Source organism: Phyllobates terribilis, unplaced genomic scaffold, assembly GCF_046119375.1.
Source record: "Phyllobates terribilis strain yellow unplaced genomic scaffold, ASM4611937v1 Scaffold_9__5_contigs__length_417890890, whole genome shotgun sequence".
Taxonomy (NCBI): Eukaryota; Metazoa; Chordata; class Amphibia; order Anura; family Dendrobatidae; genus Phyllobates; species Phyllobates terribilis.
Genome location: NW_027362769.1, coordinates 354,038,195 through 354,054,198, shown reverse-complemented (window position 1 = coordinate 354,054,198; position 16,004 = coordinate 354,038,195). Strand labels below are relative to the sequence as shown.

The 16,004-nt window shown below is 45.4% G+C and overlaps 1 protein-coding gene across 1 annotated transcript; it reads right to left on the bottom strand.

The window, feature by feature from the left end:
• Positions 1-295: 295 nt before the first annotated feature.
• LOC141161005 (chemerin-like receptor 1) lies at positions 296-11,370 on the bottom strand. Its single transcript, XM_073645797.1, has 2 exons — positions 11,223-11,370; positions 296-2,741 (listed from the first exon to the last, which is right to left on the bottom strand). Exon 2 carries the CDS (start codon positions 2,730-2,732, stop codon positions 1,539-1,541), a length of 1,194 nt encoding a protein of 397 aa, XP_073501898.1. The 5' UTR covers positions 2,733-2,741; positions 11,223-11,370; the 3' UTR covers positions 296-1,538.
• Positions 11,371-16,004: the final 4,634 nt, after the last annotated feature.

Genomic DNA, 16,004 nt, shown 5'->3' with positions numbered 1-16,004 from the left:
TGAGATAATCTTAGAAATTTGCTCATGTTATGTGCTGTGTAATGGCTGTGAATTACCGTGCTGGAACATGGTCTGATCATACCACAGCTCCTGGGCAGGGGGGGAAGCAAAAGAGTAAACAGACATTACAGCCGGGGATCACAGCTGATTCTTTTTGTGAGGAACAACAATTCACTGCCTGTTTTAAGCAATGTTTGACCTCAAAGAAAGAATCCGCTGCGATCCCATTCTGTAATGTCTCCTCCACTGGCCATGAGATGTGGTATGATCAGACCATGTTCCAGCACGGTAAAGTGCAGCCATTACACAGTACACAGCAGGGACACATTTATAACATTATCTCAGCACAGGAACATTTTTTTTAAACACATCGAATTATGGGAATTATTATTATTCCAAGATCTATTAAAATGTTGATTAAAATTAACATTATTCATGGGGAAAAAAAAACTTTAACACCTTCACATATCATAGGTATGGCAAGTTGTTTTATAGAAATTTTACACTGGAAAGCTGTTTTAGTTGTCCAAGCGCACAGTCAAATAAAGAATGGTCATATTTTCATCTCTTCAACAATTCAAAATGAGGTATCTCCTACAGGAAAATAGATCTATATGATGGTAACCTCACCAAACATCTCAGCTTTCACAACCCTTCAAGTTTAACAAAACAATGGAATAGTGTAATATTAAGAAGATCATCTTAAAAATTAAAGGGATAGTTTAAAAAAATAAGTATTTCAACTTCCAATTCTTCACTGCTCAGTTGCTCAAAAGTCCTCTACCAGGACCAGAAGTGATGATATCTCATCCATCAGTCACTTGGATCTGTAACCAATCAGTAGCCTATGTATTCAGGGGATGGAATAGATAAGAAATCATCATTTTTGGCCACTACTGGTCCATATGACAATTAAGTGGCCTGAGAAAGCGGCTTTGATCAGGAAATCTCCTCTCTCTCTTTTTAAAGGGTAACTGCCATGTAGGACATGGTATTTGATCTGCAAGCAGCATTATACAGACATCATGATGTATATAATTTGGTAGGGTAAAGATTCATTATAAAAGAGATGAGCAAACGCAAACCTAAACGTTCGGTGTTCGTTTCGGACAGTTAGTGTCCGGTGCGAAACTGCAAACCCGGACTTCTCCCGGGAGTCCGTTGCAGTGTCCGGAGTTCTGGAGGAAGTCTGTTGAAGAGAAAGAGTTTTTTTCCTGCTCAAAAGTTCGGATGCCCATTGTTTTCAATGAGGTTTGGGTTCTGGTTCAAGTTCATGTATAGTTCTGGTACACGAACCAAACTTTGGAATAAAGTTTGGGTCGTGTACCAAAACCCAAACTTCCATAGGTCCGCTCATCCTTAATTATAACGTATATTTTTCTCTATGCCTACTTAGTGGTTGACAATTACTACATAAGTCCGCCCACTGGACTCCTAAGCATAGAAAGTGCATGGATTTAAATTACAAAAATACAGGTTTCCTTAAAGAAGTTTTTCTACCATATTTTTTAAAAAGTGTTAATTTCTGCTCAGTTATGTCAGCCGGTCGGTGACTGAATGGACGGGATATCACCACTTTGCATCATGTCCACTGGAACAGCAGATGCATTGGAGTGTTGAGTACGGGGAGTTCTGGAAAACCTTTTTATCACTCTCAATCTACTTCTCCCTAACAAATTAAGAAGTTCACTCCTTGCTTGCTTTATTAGTAAGACATACACCACTGGATTTAGGAAAGTATTAGTAGCCGCTATGGTGAATAACAGCTGCAAAATGGCAGAAAGTTTATACATCAAAATCATCTTCAGGGTGGAAACAGACACCAAGAAAGTGATATAGGTTACAACAAATGGAGTTCTGGCACAGAAAAAGCTCAAGACGGCAAAAATCACCAATCTGTAGAGTCTGGATGATGCCGCCATCGTGGAATTTTTCACATGGAAAGCGATGATGATATTGGATGATACGATCACACAAAGTGGGATAACATAACCAACCAATGCAAGTGGCACTACAAGGCGCTCTGTTGAAAAAGTCATTTCCCTCCAATCTGCGACTAATTTCCTTCGTTCGGAAGTTTCAAGGTCTGAGATATTTTCGCACATTTCTAGTGAATCATTGAGTGGCTCATTTTCTGATCTGTAACTTAGTTCATAGGCAACAAGAGAAGTGTCATAGTAAGACAGGGTACATTGGTTTTCTTCATATACATCACTATGGATGATGGCTGGAATACTGCATAGGGCCGATGATACCCAGATGAACGAGCACATAAAGCAACAAAATTTCTGAGAATGAAAACTCCGGTGCCATATTGGTTTAGCCACTGACAGTGCGCGATCAATGTTCAGCACTGTGAGGATGTAAATACTGGCGTACGTATTAACAAAGGCAAGAAAGTTATAGAATTTGCACACACTGGACCCATATAGCCATTTTCCTCTTATTTCAGACACAGCATGAAGCGGTAGAATCAAAATAAAGGTGAAGTCTGCCACAGCCAAGTTCAGGAACCAGATTTTATACTTGTTCTTCTTCAATAAGAATCCAGTGGCAATTATGACAATAATGTTGGCGACAAATCCCATGATACAAGTGAATATTGACAGCATGAAGTTGAAGTACTGGAAAGCAGTTGGGTGGGTTGTGCTAGGCGATAAGGCTTTTAGTTCTGGAGAACTGTGTATCTCCCAGATCAGATGACACATTTTTTCAATTATTTCTTGATCCATGGTTAGAAACTGCAGGACAGAAAAAAATATTCAAAAGAGAATGTGAACGTTCATTCTCATAAAGAAACAACTTTAAAAAATAATATCACAATGTATCATAGAGATATTAGTAATACTTACTGTAGGGCTTGGTCCATGTTTAGTTTTAATGTGAGCCTAGAGAGAGCCATTATGGTACAAAAGGGGGTATGTGCTGGTATACCATAATTGTGACTGTATTAAAATATGTCATTGACTTCATTTATCATTGCAGAGGCATCCCAAAAAAATATATAATCTGGCATATGATGAGTCTTTTTATTTGGGATTTCGTCAACAATCTAATTCACTTTATTGAATATAGATGTAGTCTCGTGTATATATATGTACAGTACAGACCAAAAGTTTGGACACACCTCATTTAAAAATTTTTCTGTATTTTCATGACTTTGAAAATTGTACATTCACACTGAAGGCATCAAAACTATGAATTAACACATGTGGAATTATATACTTAACAAAAAAGTGTGAAACAACTGAAAATATGTCTTATATTCTAGGTTCTTCAAAGTAGCCACCTTTTGCTTTGATGACTGCTTTGCACACTCTTGGCATTCTCTTGATGAGCTTCAAGAAGTAGTCACTGGAAATGGTTTTCACTTCACAGGTGTGCCCTGTCAGGTTTAATAAGGGGGATTTCTTGCCTTATAAATGGGGTTGGGACCATCAGTTGTGTTGTGCAGAAGTCAGGTGGATACACAGCTGATAGTCGTACTGAATAGACTGTTAGAATTTGTATTATGGCAAGAAAAAAGCAGCTAAGTAAAGAAAAACTAGTGGCCATCATTACTTAAAGAAATGAAGGTCAGTCAGTCCGAAAAATTGGGAAAACTTTGAAAGCGTCCCCAAGTGCAGTTGCAAAAACCATCAAGCGCTACAAAGAAACTGGCTCACATGAGGACCGCCCCAGGAAAGGAAGACCAAGAGTCACCTCTGCTTCTGTGGATAAGTTTATCCGAGTCACCAGCCTCAGAAATCGCAGGTTAACAGCAGCTCAGATTAGAGACCAGGTCAATGCCACACAGAGTTCTAGCAGCAGACACATCTCTACAACAACTGTTAAGAGGAGATTTTGTGCAGCAGGCCTTCATGGTAAAATAGCTGCTAGAAAACCACTGCTAAGGACAGGCAACAAGCACAAGAGACTTGTTTGGGCTAAAGAACACAAGGAATGGACATTAGACCAGTGGAAATCTGTGCTTTGGTCTGATGAGTCCAAATTTGAGATCTTTGGTTCCAACCACCATGTCTTTGTGCGATGCAGAAAAGGTGAATGGATGGACTCTACATGCCTGGCTTCCACCGTAAAGCATGGAGGAGGAGGTGTGATGGTGTGGGGGTGCTTTGCTGGTGACACTGTTGGGGATTTATTCAAAATTGAAGGCATACTGAACCAGCATGGCTACCACAGCATCTTGCAGTGGCACGCTATTCCATCCAGTTTGCATTTAGTTGGACCATCATTTATTTTTCAACAGGACAATGACCCCAAACAGACCTCCACGCTGTGTAAGGGCTATTTGACCAAGAAGGAGAGTGATGGGGTGCTACGCCAGATGATCTGGCCTCCACAGACACCAGACCTGAACCCAATCGAGATGGTTTGGGTTGAGCTGGACTGCAGAGTGAAGGCAAAAGGGCCAACAAGTGCTAAGCATCTCTGGGAACTCCTTCAAGATTGTTGGAAGACCATTTCTGGTGACTACCTCTTGAAGCTCATCAAGAGAATGCCAAGAGTGTGCAAAGCAGTCATCAAAGCAATAGGTGGCTACTTTGAAGAACCTAGAATATAAGACATATCTTCAGTTGTTTCACACTTTTTTGTTAAGTATATAATTCCACGTGTGTTAATTCATAGTTTTGATGCCTTCAGTGTGAATGTACAATTTTCATAGTCATGAAAATACAGAAAAATCTTTAAATGAAAAAGTGTGTCCAAACTTTTGGTCTGTACAGTATATACAAGTGCTTCTCACAAAATTAGAATATCAAAAAGTTAATTTATTTCAGTTCTTCAATACAAAAAGTGAAACTCATATATTATATAGAGTCATTAAAAACAGAGTGATCTATTTCAAGTGTTTATTTCTGTTAATGTTGATGATTATGGCTTACAGCCAATGAAAACACAAAGGTCATTATCTCAGTAAATTAGAATAATTAACAAAAAACACCTGCAAAGGCTTCCTTCGTGTTTAGAAAGGTCCCTTAGTCTGTTTCAGTTGGCTCCACAATCATGTTGACTTTACAGATGTCCAGAAGGCAGTCATTGACACACTCCACAAGGAGGGTAAGCCACAAAAGGTCATTGCTAAAGAAGCTGGCTGTTCACAGAGTGCTGTATCCCAGCATATTAATGTAAAGTTGAGTGGAAGGAAAAAGTGTGTTAGAAAAAGGTGCACAAGCAACCGGGATAACCGCAGCCTTGAAAGGATTGTTAAGAAAAGGCCATTCAAAGATTTGGGGGAGATTCACAAGGAGTGGACTGCTGCTGGAGTCATTGCTTCAAGAGCCACCATACACAGATGTATCAAGGACATGGGCTACAAGTGTCTCAATCCTTGTGTCAAGCCACTCATGACCAATAGACAACGCCAGAAGCGTCTTACCTGGGCCAAGGAGAAAAAGACCTGGACTGTTGCTCGGTGGTCCAATGTGTTGTTTTCAGTTTAAAGTAAATTTTGCATTTCATTTGGAAATCAAGGTCCCAGAGTCTGGAGGAAGAGTGGAGAGGCCACAATCCAAGCTGCTTGAGGTCTAGTGTGAAGTTTCCACAATCAGTGATGGTTTGGGGAGCCATGTCATCTGCTGGTGTAGGTCCACTGTGTTTTATCAAGATCAAAGTCTACCAGGAAATTTTAGAGCACTTCATGCTTCCCTCTGCCGACAAGCTTTTTGCAGATGGAAATGTCATTCTCCAGCGGGACTTGGCCCCTGTCCACACTGCCAAAAGTACCAATACCTGGTTTACAAACAACAGTATCACTGTGCTTGATTGGCAGCAAACTCGCCTGACCTTAACCCCATAGAGATTCTATTATAGAGAATCTATGGGGTATTGTCAAGAGGAAGATGAGAGACACCAGACCCAACAATGCAGACGAGCTGAAGGCTGCTATCAAAGTAACCTGGGCTTCCAAAACACCTCAGCAGTGCCACAGGCTGATCACCTCCATGCCACACCGCATTGATGCAGTAATTGATGCAAAAGGAGCCCCGACCAAGTATTGAGGGCATTTACTGAACATACATTTCAGATTTTAAAATCATTTTTCAAGCTGTTGTTATAAAGTATTCTAATTTAATGAGATAATGACTTTTGTATTTACATTGGCTGTAAGCCATAATCATCAACATTAACAGAAATAAACACTTGAAATAGATCACTCTGCTTGTAATGACTCTATATAATATAGGAGTTTCACCTTTTGTATTGAAAAACTGAAATAAATTAACTTTTTGATGATATTCTAATTTAGTGAGAAGCACCTGTATCCTTACACAGTTTTAGGCACTCCCTAAAAACACACCTGTTTAAAGCAGCCTATCACCTTCCCTAATCGAAGTCCTTTTATCTTCTTATAGCCCATCCCTTGTTTCTCCAAACATAAGTCTCCACCGAACCCAAAAGCCCTACAGATACTGGCTGGTGATGAGCTCATGCAGCCTTTATCTATCTCTCATCCCCTCAAGATGGCTGGACCATCCTTGTAAATAAGCCATTGTACTTTGTGTCACCCCCACCTCATTGTAGATTGTAAGCTCTTACGAGCAGGGTTGTCATTTTTGCTGTAATTATTGTATTATCTTTAGCTATGTTACTTATGACTGTTGTATATGAAACTGTGAATTGTTAAGCGCTGCGGAATATGTTGGCGCTATATAAATAAAGACTATTATTATTATTATTATTATTATTAGAAGTGACAGAAAAACAGCTAAAGATATATGTCTGAGATGATTTAGTGAATCCTGCTTTGAGTAGGGGGTTGGACCAGATGACCCAGGAGGTCCCCTCCAACTCTACCATTCTATAATTCTATGATATATTTGGATTAGACCTCATAAATGTATGTATATGTATAGTGCAGTCATAAAAAGCATGAATCACTGTCATGAAACTCGCTCTCATGGCCCTGGATTGGGTCCACAAATTAGCTGCTGGCCTGTGGAGTGGGTTGGAAGGGGATGGTCGGGAAGCCATGTCAGTACCAGGAGATCAGAAACAGCAAGAGAATCGTCAGGCAGAAGAGTGTTCAAAATATGGACTAAGGTCAAACAACAGGAATCAAACAAGTTGAACAAGAGCTAAAAAAAAAAGACTAAACCACATCAAGTATAAACTATAACTGGCAGGGAGTGAGGGAGGTTTAAATAGAGAGTAGCCAGCTCATGACTCCAGCAGAGAACTACGGTAATTACATCTGAATTATATGCTCATTGAAAACACAGGCAAACTGGCTGGAAGGAGACATGTCCCAGCAGTACTAGAGTTTAACACAAATGTTACATGCTTTTTCGTGGTTTGATGCCTTCAATCTGAACTACAATGTGCACATATCAATAAGAACATGGAAAACCATTGCATGAATGGGATGTCCAAACTTTTGCCTGGTACTGTACATAAGTATAATAAGAAGGAACGTACATAAGGGAAGCGTACAGAGAGCAGTGAATTAGAATTGAACAGGATAGATGATTAAGGCACTGAATAGGGTAACTGAGTGTGATGCTAAAAAGTGTAGTAATCACACTAGAATACACTGCTTGCAGAATTATTAGGCAAGTTGTATTTTAGAGGATTATTTTTATTATTTATCAACAACTATGTTCTCAATCAACCGAAAAGACTCATAAATATCCAAGTTTAATATTTTTGGAAGTTGGAGTGTTTTTTTTTTTTAGATTTGGCTATTTTAGGAGGATATCTGTTTGTGCAGGTAACTATTACTGTGCAGAATTATTAGGCAACTTAATAAAAACTAAATATAATCCCATCTCACTTGTTTATTTTCACCAGGTAAACCAATATCAGTGCACAAAATGTAGAAATAAACATTTCTGACATGAAAAAACAAACCAAAAAAATTAGTGATCAATATAGCCACCTTTCTTTATGATGACACTCAACAGCCTTCCATCCATAGATTCTGTCAGTTGCTTGATCTGTTTTCGATCAACATTGCATGCAGCAGCCACCACAGCCTCCCAGACACTGTTCCGAGAGGTGTACTGTTTTGCCTCCCTGTAGATCTCACATTTTATGATGGACCACAGGTTCTCTATGGGGTTCAGATCAGGTGAACAAGGGCACCATGTCATTATTTTTTCTTCTTTTAGACCTTTACTGGCCAGCCACACTGTGGAGTAGTTGGATGCATGTGATGGAGCATTGTCCTGCATGAAAATCATGTTTTTCTTGAACGATACCGACTTCTTCTTGTACCACTGTGTAACATACCTGGCGGCGTCCTTGCATAGTGGTCCATCTCCCACTGTGCAAGAGAGCGCACTTGATCTCCAGTCCAGAATGTCTCTCTGGCTTCCCTCCATGCTGTCTGTTTGTGTCTGTTTCTGCTGCTTTAGGGCGGCGCCCGATCGCTTCTTGCTTTTTGTACCTGCTGCAGGCACACCCCTTGTGTGTCCTCAGCCTATTGCTGTCTGTCACCTGGTATTTAACCCAGCTGCTCCAATCAATCCCTGCCTGAGCATTGTGTTTCATTTAGTGTGCTCTTGCACTCTGAATGTGCCAGGTCCCTTCTGTGTTCTCTTGTCTGCCTATCCTGGAGGCTGTATTTCCAGGCCTGTCTGAACATGCTCCTAGCCTGTTCCTCCCGCCCTCTAGGGGCTGCATTCCTAGACCCGCTCCTGTATCCAGTCTGTCCTGTCTGAACACGCTCCTAGCCTGTTCCTCCCGCCTTCTAGGGGCTGCTACCTAGACCCGCTCCTGTATCTTGCTACTGTGTCTGTTCTTATCTGTATTCTCTTCTAGCCTGTTTCCCGTGTTTCTCTTTGTCCGTACCTTTCCTTTTTCTGCAGAGTCTGAACTCATACCTAACTCCTGCTCGTTGTCACTGTACTCCCGTTTGTGAGTTTGTGGTCCACTTGCTACTTCTCTGCAAGTACCCTGTGGGTATCTGGTTCTGCCTTTCCCTTCCTGTCTGTTCTGTGTGAACAGAGCCCTGTCCCCCCTGCTCTGCCTTTGCTCACCGCTCCGGCGGTTCTAGCCTGCTCTGCCTTTGCTCACCGCTCCGGCGGTTCTAGCCTGCTCTGCCTTTGCTCACCGCTCCGGCGGTTCTAGCCTGCTCTGCCTTTGCTCACCGCTCTGGCGGTTCTAGCCTGCTCTGCCTTTGCTCACCGCTCCGGCGGTTCTAGCCTGCTCTGCCTTTGCTCACCGCTCTGGCGGTTCTAGCCTGCTCTGCCTTTGCTCACCGCTCCGGTGATTCTAGCCTGCTCTGCCTTTGCTCACCGCTCTGGCGGTTCTAGCCTGCTCTGCCTTTGCTCACCGCTCCGTCGGTTCTAGCCTGCTCTGCCTTTGCTCACTGCTCCGGCGGTTCTAGCCTGCTCTGCCTTTGCTCACCGCTCCGGCGGTTCTAGCCTGCTCTGCCTTTGCTCACCGCTCCGGTGGTTCTAGCCTGCTCTGCCTTTGCTCACCGCTCCGGTGGTTCTAGTCTGCTCTGCCTTTGCTCACCGCTCCGGCGGTTCTAGCCTGCTCTGCCTGTGCTCACCGCTCCGGCGGTTCTAGCCTGCTCTGCCTTTGCTCACCGCTCCGGCGGTTCTAGCCTGCTCTGCCTTTGCTCACTGCTCCGGCGGTTCTAGCCTGCTCTGCCTTTGCTCACTGCTCTGGCGGTGCTAGCCTGCTCTGCCTTTGCTCTCTGCTCCGGCAGTCTCACTCTGCTCTGACTCCTTTGCTCTCTGCTCCGGCAGTCTCGCTCTGCTCTGACTCCTTTGCTCACTGCTCCGGCAGTCTCGCTCTGCTCTGACTCCTTGCTCACTGCTCCGGCAGTCTCGCTCAGCTCTGACCCTTTGCTCACCGCTCCAGGCGGCCTTGTCCTGCTCTACTCTTGCTCACCGCTCCAGGCAGCCTTGTCCTGCTCTACTCTTGCTCACCACTCCAGGCGGCATTGTCCTGCTCTACTCTTGCTCACCGCTCCAGGCGGTCTCGTCCTGCCCTGCTCTCGCTCACCTCTCTGGGCGGCCCCACTCTGCTGTGTTTGTCCGCCACATCTGTGGTTCTGTTCCTGAGTCCCAGTGTGTACTGGGTCCTATCCCGCCTGTGTTCCTACCTGCTAGTGCCTCCCTGTCTGCACTCTAGCCGTGCTTGCCTGTACCCCCCTGCCTGCATACCCGCCTGCCTGCATACCAGTCGTGCCTGCCTATTTCCACCAGTCTGTGTGCCAGCCTAACCAGTCTGTTCCTGTATTCCCCTGTGTGGGTCAACAGCTGTGTCCGGGGTCTGTCCTGGAGTAGCACCTGGTCCCTCTGCTCGGTTCCTCCTTGGTGCACTGGCGTCGTATGCCGTCGTGCGACCCTGGTCGGATCGGGTGAATACCTAGTTACGCCCCTCCAGGCATTCACTCTCCGGCAAGGTCCAGTGGAATCACACGCACACGCCGCTCAGCCCGGGCGTGTGCATTACACACTGCTTGAAGAAGTTGTCTTCCAGAAACTGGCAGTAGGTCTGGGAGTTGAGCTTCACTCCATCCTCAACCCGAAAAGGTCCCACAAGTTCATCTTTGATGATACCAGCCCATACCAGTACCCCACCTCCACCTTGCTGGCGTCTGAGTCGGAGTGGAGCTCTCTGCCCTTTACTGATCCAGCCTCTGGCCCATCCATCTGGCCCATCAAGAGTCACGCTCATTTCATCAGTCGATAAAACCTTTGAAAAATCAGTCTTAAGATATTTCTTGGCCCATTGGCGAATGGCATCTTGGCTGCTTCACGCTTGATTTTCCTCAATTCATGGACAGTTATTTTGCTCCTTTTTTGGCCAACACGCTTCTTGCGACTCTGTTGGCTATTTGCCATGAAACGCTTGATTGTTCGGTGATCACTCTTCAAAAGTTTGGAAATTTCAAGACTGCTGCATCCCTCTGCAAGACATCTCACAATTTTGGACTTTTCGGAGCCCGTCAAATCTCTCTTCTGACCCATTTTGCCAAAGGAAAGGAAGTTGCCTAATAATTAAGCACACCTTATATAGGGTGTTGATGTCATTAGTTAACACCCCTCCTCATTACAGAGATGCACATCACCAGATTTACTTAATTGGTAGTTGGCTCTCAAGCCTATGCAGCTTGGAGTAGGACAACATGTATAAAAAGTATCATGTGATCAAAATACGCATTTGCCTAATAATTCTGCACTCGGTGTATATAGATGTACATATACTATAAAATGCAATTTAAGTTATACAAATTATTAGCAGTAAGAATGATATATACTCACAGTAGATTAACAAATGTCTCATCGAATCCCAAGCCAATTCTTAACTGTTTTAGCAGAGTCTACGGATATTATGTGCAAGCTATGGAGTAACAGTTAAGCCTCTTTTTCCCAGGCAGTATGCAAGCAGCATCACTGGAAATTGTGTCTTAACTAGTAAAAAAAAAAGTAAAACTAAACTTTCTCATTGGGGGAGAACTCATTACATTTTTCCTTGATTGAACTTGGTGCTATTAATAATCTTGTCCCATCCTAAGCACTCGCTCTCTTCATTTCCCCATGGTTTCCTCCTGGCCGGTGCTGTCAGTCTGCATTTATGCTGCTATGCACTGCATGTACGGAATTCCCTGCTTATTAAAGGGCCAGTGCACGGTAAATACTACCCACTTCAGCCAGTGCCCATGATTTTATAAGGGACAATTCTCCATGGCTCTGGCAACAAGCTATAAGATCCATTAAGTTACTGAAATCTTTTGAAGTCATTATTTGTTCCTCCTCTACTGTCATTGACCCAGCTTGTATATTTGACCATGTCTATCCTTCAACCAGACCTAGGTTCTCACTGTAATTCCTGCTCACTAATTTCGCTTCTTACAGATGGAAGTAAGAAACATTCATTTATGCACACCATATATTTATTTCTCACAGTTACACTAATTTGTCTAGAAAAAGGTTACAATATAACAAAGATGAAATGGAAGAAAATGTTACCCAGGAGTATTAAATCCAGTTGTCTGTCACATGAATCTTGGAGCCATGTACACAGTATATATTTATTTAGGCGTCCTTTTTCACATTCGCAGTGATAATAGCCTTATCACAAACATTTTTTCATAGATTGCCCGCATCTTCCACCAAATGTACTGTAGTACATGGAAATGATTTACCATCAGAGGTAGCAGCTTCTTGCAGTCTACATTGGTGTCTAGTGTGCTGAATGCTAAATTAACTCCTTTAAAGTTTGTTTACATCAGAAAGAATTTATTTTTCAGCTTTTTATACGAATGGTGGTTTTAAAATAACATGTAGTTTGGACCAGATTTAGGGAACTTTCTTATGCATGACCACTTACAGTATTCTGACTTTTACTAAGCTTAAATGGTATTTTCTAGCTATCTATCCTTACACCCTAACCACTTTTGTAATTTACTTTATTACACAATTCCCTACACTTTTTTCTATTTAGCTAACATGTAAATGTGTTTTTTTTAACTGGACTTCCTTTGAAGTTTCGTTTAAGAGAAGTATCAAATGTGACTTCACAGGAGGCTGGGGCTGAACTTACTTCTCTGCAACCTACATCGCCCCTCCTGGAACAGGACTTCAAAGAGGGCAGCACTGCAGTTTCTTACTAGTTTCTTGCATTGCCACCCTCAAAAGACATCCTGTGGAACGCTGTGAGAGAGGTGAATGTGTGGCGCCCCTGCGGGTTCAGTCGCCACAGAGGTACTGAATCTCACCCAGAGGTGTGGTACCCCACTCTCAGGTAAGGAGAGAGTACTGCCTGGAACCCACCCACCTGCATCCAACACTACACAATTCCAGACCAGCAGACGGGGCAAGTTGCACGTGCACAATGCTGAGCTCTGTCCCTGGTTGGAAGGGGGGGAAACCAAGAGAGGGAGAACCATGTAGTGGGTGTGGGTGGAGGAAGTTAATCAGGGGAGCACCTTCAGAAAGAGTATAAAAAGAAGGTAGACAGTTCTAGAACAAGCCAGTCTCCTGCTCCAGTGCTGGGAGCAGGAGTGCAGTGTGAGGAGAGAGAGCTGGAGTGGGAGCTCAGAAGGGGCTACGCTCAGGAGAGAGGAGAGCGGGCCTATTCTGAGAAAGTGAGAGAGGACGGGAGCAGAGGGAAGGCTCCAGAGACAGTGGGGATCCTAGGGGCACGGTGAGTGCAGGAAGCCACCCTTGCGCCCGAATCTACATGGACATGGAGGGATCAGGCCGTGGAGGGGACCGGCCCCTAAACTAGTGGAGAAGAATCAGGCTCAGCTAGATAACCGGAGGTTACTGTACTTTCAAGGTACAGCTGCCCACTACCACAATTATATCGCCGAAAAGGTGGCCACATAAGGTCCAGGGGACTGCAGGTCGCCCGACAAGATCTGAGGCTACCGGCTTGGGACACTGTTTGTGAGGCGCAGGGCAGGAGTGTACCAGTAAAGGTAACGAAACAAAAACCCCTGTCTCTGTCCATTACTCCTGCTGCGTTCTCTACATGCACAACAATGCCCAGCGCACCCACCATCTATTTATCTACACTGCCCTGAAGCTCGCTCCACCTGTGGGGAGCTGTACCATCTTTAGCTGCCTTGTCACCTGCCTCAGAGGACTGCTGCAGCGCTGGTGACCTTCACCAGACACCACAGGTGGCGTCACAAATTTCTCTGAACTTTATTAATAATCACTACCCCTTTTTGTGCACTGTCCGCCCTGGGCCAGCCACCGTGATAGATATGTACTGTCCCCAAACAGTAAGGCCCACGGGGGCGCGACATCCCAACTGGCGTCACGAACAGGATTGTGTGCCCGTTGCCACCGGGTACTGTGCGCCTTAAGAGACTGGAAATCTTACTGTGGTGAAGTTTTCCCGCCATATCCGCCAATTTTTCTGTTGCCGCGCGGGAAGAAGGGGGCGTAACCGCTGGAAGCACGCGAAGTCGAGGACATGCCCCGCCCCTGACGTCGAACCAGGAAGCGTCAGGTCCTGGAAGGAGCCAGAGGACGCCCTGACGTCAGACGCGAGCGACGCAAGGTCCTGGAAGGAGACCGTCGCCCGCGGAGCTGCGGCCTACCAGAAAAAGAAAGTGAAGAAGCTAGGCTCCGGTTCACTAGGGGGGCGCAACAATGGCCAACGACCAGCAAGCCGCCGGAGCACCGGATAACGCTCCCGACCGGAATCTCTACCCCGGTGACTACGTCACCTACACCAGGCATAGGGGAGAAAGGGGCTGGTATGCCCAGAATGTCCACAGGGTGGTAGAGGAGAGCAAACCCTCGCCATCTAGAGCTGACGACCCGGCTGGGCCAGCCAATTGTGGAGAGGTGCTTCCCCGGAGGGAGCACCATTATTGAACTGCTGAAAGGTACTGTTAATAGTTACCCAGTTGGGTATTGCCTACTGTCATTTACTTATGAGAACTGAAAAAGTAACATTTGTGCATTTAGTTACCCGTAAGGGTATAAAGACTTGTAGGCTGAGGACTGTGAGCAGCCCAAAGACTGTCCCTGTGAATAATTTGCACTTCGTAAAGTGCCCTTATTGATGTTATATAAGATGACCTCAGAACAAAAACCTGTTTGGCGTGGCGGAAGATGTGGTCCAGCACCAGGATCCCCTATGCCCTGCAGCCACGCCCAGGGCCTACTTGGAGGGTTTACGGACAGGTCTCTCAAGCTACCTTTGCACTTTAACCAGTGAGAGGGACACCCTGTTGGGATCTCACTGGAACTGATTTGAGAAACTCTGAGGATGCTTTATATTATTTTTATATATTTGTTGTATTATAATGTTACCTGTAACGTTCAAGAGATGTGCCTCCCATAAAGGGAAGAAATGTTAATGTTATTGTCTAACCTGTTTGGAAAAATGCTTCAGTCCAGGAGTACTGAGTTTTACTAAGTGGGAATGTGGCACCCTGCTGCGCAGGGTTCCACAGAACCCAGAAGGATGTGTGGCGCCCTGCTGCGCATTGGTGCCACAGATCCCGGAGGGGTGCATGGACGGATTCCTCCACAAGAGGCCCTCATAGCATTCACACACCTCCACCTTCCACCTCAAATCAGCAGAGGGAGCCCGGATAGGGATATAAAAAGGGAAGGTGGAGCTAGGCAGTTCAGTCTAGTCTGTGAGGAGGTCAGTCTGCTGCAGCCAGAGAAGTTGCCAGCCCAGTCTAGACTCAGGGAGCTCAGGTTAGTGAGCCTAAGGCGTGCCGACGCCATAAGAGCGGTGAAGAGTAGCGAGGCCTGCTGCCAGTGTAAAGCCTAGTGAGGGCCCCGAGCGAGGCCGAAGGCAAGTGGAGTAAGCGAGCTAAATAGGGGGCAGAGGAGAGGAGAGAGGAGAGCGGGCCTATTCTGAGAAAGTGAGTGAGGACGGGAGCAGAGGGAAGGCTCCAGAGACAGTGGGGATCCTAGGGGCACGGTGAGTGCAGGAAGCCACCCTTGCGCCCGAATCTACATGGACATGGAGGGATCAGGCCGCGGAGGGGACCGGCCCCTAAACTAGTGGAGAAGAATCAGGCTCAGCTAGATAACCGGAGGTTACTGTACTTTCAAGGTACAGCTGCCCACTACCACAATTATATCGCCGAAAAGGTGGCCACATAGGGTCCAGGGGACTGCAGGTCGCCCGACAAGATCTGAGGCTACCGGCTTGGGACACTGTTTGTGAGGCGCAGGGCAGGAGGGTGAGAGCCAGCGCAGGAAGATGACCGAGGAAGGAACATAGAACGGGGTCCCGTTTAAGTACTCCTGAACTACCTGAGAGCTGCTGAACCCCTTCCTTGGTGAACGCAGGACGACGTGGATGATTATAAGCTGGCAGTTGTAACCTGGAGCAGCGTGATAACTGTGAGTAAACCTTGAAGACTGCACCCCACTGTGTCCTGGAATTATTGCTGTGCCATCACCATCCCTGCACTACACAGCATAGCAACATCTACCTTATACCATCACTATCCTGCCCTGGAGCTAAGCTGTGCCTGTGGAGAGCTGAACCAACTCTGCTGCGTCACCATCAGCTCCAGTGGATCTGCACCGCAGCGGCGGCCCCATATAGCCGCACAC

Excerpts from the sequence above, each read along its gene's own strand:
- LOC141161005 (XM_073645797.1), bottom strand. The coding sequence starts at position 2,732 with ATGGATCAAGAAATAATTGAAAAAATGTGTCATCTGATCTGGGAGATA.